At 32.9% G+C, this 9,895-nt stretch overlaps 1 protein-coding gene across 1 annotated transcript in view; it reads right to left on the reverse strand.

The window, feature by feature from the left end:
- Window positions 1-7,979: 7,979 nt before the first annotated feature.
- Window positions 7,980-9,895, reverse strand: part of LOC110447078 (acidic phospholipase A2-like) — a 10,755-nt gene continuing 8,839 nt past the window's right edge. Inside the window, exon 5 of the mRNA XM_021492516.1 lies at window positions 7,980-8,676. Within this exon, the coding sequence (XP_021348191.1) occupies window positions 8,540-8,676 (137 nt within the window). The 3' untranslated portion in view covers window positions 7,980-8,539. The remainder of the gene's footprint in view (window positions 8,677-9,895) is intronic.

The following is a 9,895-nucleotide window of genomic DNA, read 5'->3' on the forward strand; positions in this document are numbered from 1 at the left end:
TTTTACCCAGACTGGCTGTAACTCTTTGTCTACATTGCTCCAGTATGACTGGCTGTAACTCTTTGGTTACATTGCTCCAGTCATTGCTCCAGTCTGACTGGCTGTAACTCTTTGGCTACATTGCTCCAGTCATTGCTCCAGTCTGACTGGTTGTAACTCTTTGGTTACGTTGCTCCAGTCTGATGTTGGGGTAACTTATATAAAAGTTATAGCATTAAATGGGACAACTTAGACTGGCTGTAACTCTTTGGATACATTGCTCCCGCCTGTGTTGTTGTATCCCAATATTATGTAATAGAATAATTTCAAGTAATATCTGAATATAGTGAAATAAATATATCATCCAATTTTTGGGGGAAAACAAGGCGAATATATAACTCACTGGTATCAACTATACTTCATATGTATCAACTGAGATTGCCCAATTATTTGTTGTTTCACACCTGATATCATTATATGATATCGTACATTAAACTCATATAAATTTACTATCTTAATGAAAAACCGCTGTCATTCATATTTACAGGTATGTGGTTGGGGTGGTGGTGGTAAACCCGAAAAATAAAACTTATGAGATTGGTCATTTAGCTCCGGACGCTGGGGGAAAAGTGACCAGCAAGCTATCAAGAATCCTCTAAGCCAATCAGACAGCGATAAGCTAACACGTGACCGGTCACTCTCTTCATAGATCGCTCAGGCCCTGGTTATGCATACGGTCGATGTTCCTATATGAAAAACCTACAGATCATGATTGTCACTGACAAACATATATATACACATTGTTTAGGTTAATGTTGCAGACAAGTCCATCGAGACTTGACTAGTATTAATAGAAACATTATTTGTCCATTTAAACCTGGCTTATGTACATAAGCCTCAATACGCATGTGCATGAATATTTCTATGACACACGCATGTGGTCATTCACTTTGATATGGACATATACCGACATCAATTTTCAAATAGCATTTTAAAACCGGTTTTCATACAGTTTTTTATATCCGCTAAAAAGATAATTATAAAATAAAAATAAACAAAAGCAGCACATACATCCACTCACAGCATAGCATATCGGATATATGTTTTATTTTTATCAGATTACAGTAGTTCACTACCAAAACAAGATGAAATTTAAATATTCATTTCAAGAGAAAGAATATCAGATATATAAACAAAGATACAAAGATGTATGGATTGTGTAAACTTGTTTTTTCAATCGGTTAACAAATATCTTTCCATTCAAACCATATTTGATCAAATTTTTCATTACGTAAATGTTTTGAGGCTGAATATGTTTCCATGTTAAATCGGAATGCTGGAAACTCAATCAAACCTTCTAACCTGAGTCTTTGGTTTTTTTCTTTATACAGTGTATATATAATATTTTGCATAAATGATAATAAAAATAATTGGTAAGGCAACATTCTCTGTTTCTCCAAATAATACTGTTTCTAATCTAAAATCAACTAATTTATCTAAGTTGTGGTATATATATTTTTTTCAAATCTTGCCAAAGTCTGAAAGAATGAGGACATTCCCAGAAGATATGTTCTATAGTTTCAATTTCTGTGTTACACATATTACAAAGGTTATTGTTCAAAACACCAATAGTTTTCAAGTAATTATTTAGTGGGATAATGCGATTTTGTAACCGATACTGGAACCACTGTAGTGTTGTATCCGTTGTACTTTTAAAAGGAATGCTATACAATCATTTCCAGTCTATGTTTCTAAACTTTCTTTCGATTTCCATTTTATTTCAGCTGTATTCGCACATTTATTTCTATCATTTAGGGTAACATACATGTCTTTACAGCCTTTCTTGCTTTTCATAAGTACATTGATATGGTGTGGTATAAATGGTCTTTCAACAATGTTTTCAGCAGTTAAATTAAAGTTAAATTGTCTATATCTTTGCTTAATTGATTGGCATATACTTTGATAAATTAAGAAGTTTTCTGAATCGATATTGAATTTTAGTTTAAAGTTTGCAAAGGTTAGAAAAGAATTATATTGGTCCAGTAGATCACACACATTTTTAACACCCTTCTCAAACTATTTTTTAATGAAAAAAGACCTGTTGTCAATGCAGAAAATTGGGTTATACCATATAGGAAATGTAAGAAACTGCTCAATATTTTTAATTTGCATTTGTGTTTCTTCTGAAATATCTACCCATGCCTGAAAAACATTTTTCAAGGAGGCATTTTTGGTCTTAATTTTTTTTAATGAAGTCAGTACCAAAATCTGATATGTTGATGGGTGGAAAATGTTCTGCTTCAAAATAATTTGTCCAACATTAATCATTATTTTTGAGTAATCTTCTTATCAATGTAGACTTAAGGCTTGTTATAAAACTCCTGATATTAATCATTTTCAGGCCCCCATTTTCATAGCTTTGGACTATAGTGTCTCTTTTAATTTTGTCGACTGGTGATTGCCAAATAAAATTGAAAAAAGTAGTGTTCAACTGTTGAATAAAATTATTGTCGGGTGTAGGAACAGATATGAATAGATGATTAAATTTTGGTATAATGATTGATTTTAATACAACTATCCGACCAATTCTGCGTGACCACTGGTTTATGCTTTTATTAACTTTTTTAAGAACTGTGGTATAATTCAAAGTTACAACCTCATCTAGATTAACTGAAAAATATACCCCTAGCATATTAAATTTTGTTTCTCCCCATTTCAGTCTCCATCTATGATGGTAAACGTCTGCACTGAATATCTTGCTGCCAATCCAAATCACCCTAGTTTTATCATTATTTACTTTTAGTCCCGACATTTCACCAAAGCAATCTCAAACATTCAGTGCTTCGTTGAATGAGTTTCTAGATCCATCTAAAATTATTAGGTATCATCTGCAAACTGTGAGAGCTTATGATCTTTCTGTTGAATTGTAATGCCCTTGATATTTTTATTGTTTTTTATAAGAATAGCCAATATTTCAACTACAAGTAAAAATAGATACGGGGAGACAGGATCCCCTTGTCGACAACCCCTTTGTATATCAAACAGATTTGACAGTATACAATTTTGGCTTATTGCAGAGTAGGTATGTTTTTTATCCATTTTTAACGCTTTCACCAAAATTTAAAAAAATCAACTACTTTGTATAAAAAATTCCATGAGACTGAATCAAAGGCTTTTTCGAAATCTATAAATATTAAAAGTCCTGGTTTGTTGTTTATTTCAGTAAAATTCATAATATCGTAAATAGGTTTTCCCCAATATATCTTAAAAAACCTGTTTGTGTGTCTGAAATAATAAAATCAAGGACCGTTTTTAGTCTGTTGGCTATACAAGCTGAAGCAAGATTATATATAACATTTAATAAAGTAATCGGCCTCCAATTTTAAATAAAATGTCTAACTGCATCTCCTTTGGAAATACAGGTGATAATACCCTGTCTTTGTGTAATTGATAGCTCCCTCTTATTATACCCAAAATTCAATGGTCTGATAATAAAATATTTTAAATTATTCCAAATCAAATTACTAGTAAAACCATCAGAACCGGGTGATTAACAGTTTTTCATATTTTTTAATGCAAAGAGTAATTCTGTTTCGGATAAATCGCCTTCTAAATTGATACGTTGATTGTCTGTTAGTTTTACATATTCTAAACCATCTAAAAGGCTGTCTTAATTAACATCTTCAATATTATCCGAATGATCAGCATATACTTGTTTGTAAAAGTTTTGTATTTCCCGAAGAATTTCATCTTGACTAGTTATGATTTCCCCATTTTCTTTTTCAACTTTAACAATAGTTTTATTAACATAATTGTGTGTTTCTAAGTTGCAAAAATATTTTGATGGTTTTTCCCCTTCTTCCAGCCAAGTTACTTTTGATGTTATCATATGCCCTTTCTAATATTCTCTAGCTCGTTTGTTTTCTGTTCGTATTCATCTAAATTGGTAGCCCATGTATTATTTTCTTCTAGTTTTCCTAGATCAGATATTAGTACTTTTTCCCTTTTGTCCCGTTCTTTTTTTAATTTTTATAAATGATGAATACGACATAAATGTTAATTTCCATTAATAATGTTTAAAAAAAGTTGTTCATCTATTCATAATATTAGTTCTTCATCAGTAATATTAGAAATATCATTATCGTAAATTGGTGATGAATATTGCTGTTTGATCTTATATATGGTATCTTGAATATTTTGCACATTTTCTTGATCATATAAAAGACTGTTATTAAATTTCCATAGGCCCCTCCCTTTCACAAAGTTATTTAATTTAATTTCTAGTGATATTATAGAATGGTCTGATCTGTAACCAACAATAATATTAACCTTCTCAATATAGTTTAAAATATTTTCTGAGGTGAGGAAGAAAAGTCCAATCTAGCTTGTTTTATAGGGGTTTTCTTCCGCCATGTATATCTTTTACAAGTAGGATGAAACATTCTAAATGGGTTAATTAAATTTGCTTCCTCAATTAGTTTAAGAAGTCTTGTACGGGCATTTTGGTTCTTTATATTTACATAATTGTTTGTTTCTTTTTTCTGATCTAAAACCAAATTGAAGTCACCGCAAACTATGCAACAAGGATTGTTAAAATTAATAATCTGCTTATATATTTTTTCATAAAAATCTGGATCATCTTTATTGGGACCATATACATTAATTAATGAAAATCTATCTTTTTCAATGCTTATATCAAGGGCTATTACATTTCCTTCTGTGTCTTTCCATTTACTGTGAATCTCAAATTCAAAATTATTATTAAAAAATATGCAAACTCCCCTTGAATTGTTTCTGTAAGAGCTTAAAAAGCATTTATATCCCCATTGTAACGCTATTTCCCTTTCCTGTTCTATTGTAAAATGTGTGTCTTGAAGACATATAATATTTTAATCTTTATAATACTTTTTTAAATAATTAAATATATCATTTCTTTTCTCCTTCTGCCCTAAGCCTCTACGGTTTGTAAATGCTATTTTAATGTTATTTGACATTACCATAAAAAATATCTACTATTATTGGTTCTCTCAGAAGCTGAGTAGATTTCAGTTGAAAAAATGAGTTTAAAAAACAAAATGAAATGCCATTAAAAAATGGGTAGTTAAACTGCAAATCTCGGGTACAATGCATACACATTCACTTCCATTTCTATCAGCTAGACACATATACATCACATACTCTACACATATTCTTACACTAAACACTGTTGATAAACAAACAAAAAGAATTAACATCAATACGTTAATACTATACATGAACAAAGGCAAAGTAATTGACTGTACATTTCCGCAAGACTGTATCTATCTCACAACTCCTTCGTCACATGCCTGAATTATATGATGTAAAAGACACAGGAGATCGATTCCATATGTGATAAAAAAAAAGCGCCTGAAGACCGTGCTATATTACAACTAATGTTATCTGTATTATTGTTAATATATCAATAAATGTGATTTTTCAAATGCTGTAATGTATTCTCTTTTGAACAATATCGAATATCATGTAACTTACAGTATTGAAGTGAGCTGCTGTGACCATAACACGTGTATCGCATAACAATACTGAATTTGTATTAAATTAAAGAACGTTTGGTATTTCACCTGAGGTAAAATGTGCATACATACATATCTATCAGGATGAAGTAGAGGTTTTCCTTCGTGTTTATGTCCAGTAAAGCTGCAGAACAGTTAGTTCGTTTTGAGATTATTTGTACTTTAAGTTAATGTAATGTATATCATCGGCCACAGAGCCTATTAAAACAGAACGATTCCACGACATAGCATGAGGTCACTAAACAACAAAACCCTGTATCTACCATTAAATAATACGGGTCTACAGGGTCACTTGTAAGTATATCTTCAAATATGAATATTTACATTTGCTCTGCATCCTTCAGTTGCAATGCATTGAGAAGGCAAATGCTGTAATGAGACTATAACAACATTTGCTATTGAAATGTCACCAATCTCTATTAAATAACTAAATAAAGCGTAACTACTCTATCAAATTTTTTAATTTAAATAATGAATATTTTAGCAAAAATTTTTATGATCCTATAACACACAAACATAAAGCCCTGCTGGGCTTTATAAAGTGTATCATTAAATGCAATGGGTGTCATAGGACCATAACAACATTTGCTAAAACAATCATTACTTAGATATGAAATACTATCGATTTCCTGATTATGGCCTATCCAATATGTCCAGCTGGATGATGCAAAGCTACGAGTTCATGACGGGTACGAAGTATCGAGAGAGTCCGAGAAACTCATACTATCAATACGAATGTAATTTAGATACTGATACATTCGGGGGAAGAATACGCAAGAATGGATAAAACAAGGGCATGCTGAGTTAGATTCACTTGCCGAGTGGGTAACCTCTATTTAGCATTGATGCCGACTGATGATGGCCAAACACAGGGTTTCTAACAAAAACACGTGGATGAAGACTATGGATACGTTTTATGGCAGCCATCATTATCTCAAAGGGCAATGTGTCATTTCTTTGTGTGCATTATGAAGGTGGATGTTTTTATAATGCTTATCAGTGTACCTTGTTTTGTTGTCACTATATTCAAGCTTTCGATATGAGGACGAGACGTTTCATTGACTTGACCTAGATTGATATCATCGTCGATGAAGCAGAAGATGCTAACCCTTCTGGAACACGTGTTCTTATTATCCTTGTAATATTTTCAAGAACCTATGTGTAAATATTTCCATTGTCCTGGGTTTTTTCGATGTTGAGTTAGAATTATGGTTTTGTTGTCACCTCGATATTTACTGTTGTTTTTGTTTTAAATAGGATCCGAATGGAGAGCCTCTAGCCCAAAGGAGTTCAGTTCTGTTGCTGAAGCTCTGTCAGGTTATTCCGTCCGGAGAACCACCCTTTACGTTGATAGTTAACCGTATATTGAGTTTCCTCATCACGATACCGGCCAAATTGGCTATATAAAATGTCTTCATGTTCGGCAACAGCAGGAACACATTCTGAATAAGCATTTAATTACTGTATAGTTATTTAATTTCCCGGGCTAATATTTCGCGTATTTGTTCCGATCATAAGGAGTTCGCGGGGATTTAAATTTCGGGCAACATTGTCAAGTAAAAACACAGAGCTCAAGAAAGTAGTTACGTATTTTGCTAATGCGATTTATTTTACAAGTGGGTTTTTCAAAGTAATGTAAAATACGATATTGAATTAGTGCATTATCTCCATTATTTGGCAGTAAAGCGGTAAACAGTTGTTTTCTTTTATCACTGTATATTCATGGCTTGAGGGGTTAGAAATCGCTTGCTTTATGACACTGCATGACCGTAGGATGCTATCTATGTTCGAGGCAAAATCAATGAATTTCTTCTTTGTTTTCCTTTTGATGGAACACATGAACCCACATTTTAATTCCTGCTCCCATGGTGACGTTTCATTCCTCTTTTTCTCTCCTCTTTCTTCATGTTCATTTAGGCTCTCTCTTCCTCGGCACTGTTTTTTTTTAGCTAATTCCTAATAATTTTTACGGGGTGGTATGGTGTACAGTTTAGTTATGAAACTTGTGAAAACAAAAATTAGTACCCCTATTTCCTTAACATAAGATATATTTTCAATCGCTAGTGTTGTTCATGTATCCAGCAATCAACTTTCCCAGCACTAATTTTGATAATTAAGGGGTTTTACGAACCTTAATTTGTGTTTCAAGATGTAGTTTGTACCAATTTGTATTTCCATCGTTTGGGCCCCTAGCACCACCGTTGGGTCATGGAAGGACAAACAACTGAATGGTGAAGTGTAATTCATTTTTGCAGACTGTATCTATTATCAAATCTTAAAGGTGCGATCGCCTGTGCGAGTTTTCGTTCATTGTTCCAGCAGATGGACTTCCTCTCGGCACATGATTAAGGTTTTCAGGATACAATGGTATAACAATACGCCGCTGGGACTGTGTGCAATGCCCGGTAACAGTTAAATATCATTTTTCCCCCTCTCGTAATAAAAGCAATTGAGCAAAAACATGCATTTAAAATTTATTTTCCCAACAACATTCAACAGTAATATATTCAACAGACCAGACAGCAATCGTGTTGAAATTCTACTGCACAAAGCTCTATTTTGCTTTGTGGTCCTGACTGGCTGACAGAATTTAGCAAAAAAGCAATTGAAATTCTCAAAATAAAATAATAGCCTACTACAGCTAATGCAATTGTTATAGATGTGTACAGGAACGAAAATTGCATTGAGATATACGCACGATAATTTAAACTTTCAAATTATTCGTATAGAGATAAAAGTGATTTTTCGTGTATAGAATCACTGTGTTAGCGATGGCAGGTAAACACTAAATTATATTTTAACAAAATGCATAATGGAACTACAGGAAAGAAAACCTCTGTACAATACCAGCAAAGCAGTATCAACATTGAGCATGCGTTATAAGATTGTCCACTTCCGTTCATCTGTAAGCATGGGATGAACTGTTGGTTGTTTATCACGGTAACCGGTTTCTAAAGTATCTGTTTCCTTTTTTGTTTATGTGTGGCGTATTTCCGATTTTTCCTCAATCATCCGAGTAGTGAGCTGAGCATTCGTCCCAATGTTGACCTCCGGCGGCCGTCATAGAAAGCGACATTCTGGGCAAAACATCGGGCAGCCATTGAATCGCACATACACGACCGTCTTTTACACAAGTCCAAGTCCACTGAGAATGAAAAATAAACATAAATGTTTATTTAATATCAAGGAATGTTCATCCACACTTTAAAACTGACAAATGGCATTCAGGATTGAATATTAGAAAATATCCGTTTACGCAGAGAATAGTTGATTTATTGAACAATCATCCCTGTAATATTGTGAATTCAAGCGTAGTTAAACAATAGGAACATGAGTTAGATAAACACTGGCAAAACCATGCGCAGACATTCAGTTTAAAAAAAAAAATAGATATTCAAACGTCGCAACCTTTGAAAGATGGTTTTTTTTGTTTTTTGTTTTAATTTTAGAGCTGACTGTCAAAAGATTATAAAATCCTAATTTTGTCAGAATTAAATCTTTACATCAATGCAGCTAGTCATATTTCCTGAAACAACATATAGACAAGGCCAGTAACCATGGGAGAAATTTTCTTATTTGTGTTTGTTTTGGAAACATACATGTAATTTCGGAAAAGACATCTGCACAAAGATATTTTTATAATTCGATTATTGTCCAGCGGAAGTTTGGAGCTATGAGTGGTTTGAAGATTGATATCTTTATTGTGTAAAGCATATAGGAGAAAAGCTGTGCGTATTGCTAGACAACTTAACATTTAAAAGCTAAAAGATATATAACATATGTGTAACTCTATTCAATTAAAAAAACAACCGGGATATATTAAATTCATTTAAATATATATCTATTACAAATACTGATATTGTTTTTTTATCGTTTCGAAATAATATCATTTAAAGATAACTAGAACACGTATAGATATCTCGTATAATAACTAGAAAGTAGAGGAATGTTTAGTTCATTGAAATATTTCTCTAAACAAGAGGCCCAATGGGCCTGTATCGCTCACCTGTTATTAATCTAACACTTGTAATCTTAAGATTTCATAAGAACCTATCAAAAGATTTAAACATATGACGCCTCTGACCTTGATTGTCGAACAAGGACATTAGGTTGAAAGTGGATCAAGGTCATTCATTTGAACTAACATGGTAATCCTTCATCCCAGCATGCTACAGGCCCAATTTCAGTACCCTGGCCCTTTTGCTTATTGAAAAGAAGTCGCTTGAAGATTTTACGACATTTGACCCCTGTGACCTTGAAAGTTGGTCAAGGTCATTCAGTTGAACAAACTTGATAGTCCTTCATCCCAGCATGCTACAGGCCCAATATCAGTACCCTGGGCCTTTTGGTTATTGAGAAGAAGT

Source organism: Mizuhopecten yessoensis, unplaced genomic scaffold (assembly GCF_002113885.1).
Source record: "Mizuhopecten yessoensis strain PY_sf001 unplaced genomic scaffold, ASM211388v2 scaffold371, whole genome shotgun sequence".
NCBI classification, from domain to species: Eukaryota; Metazoa; Mollusca; class Bivalvia; order Pectinida; family Pectinidae; genus Mizuhopecten; species Mizuhopecten yessoensis.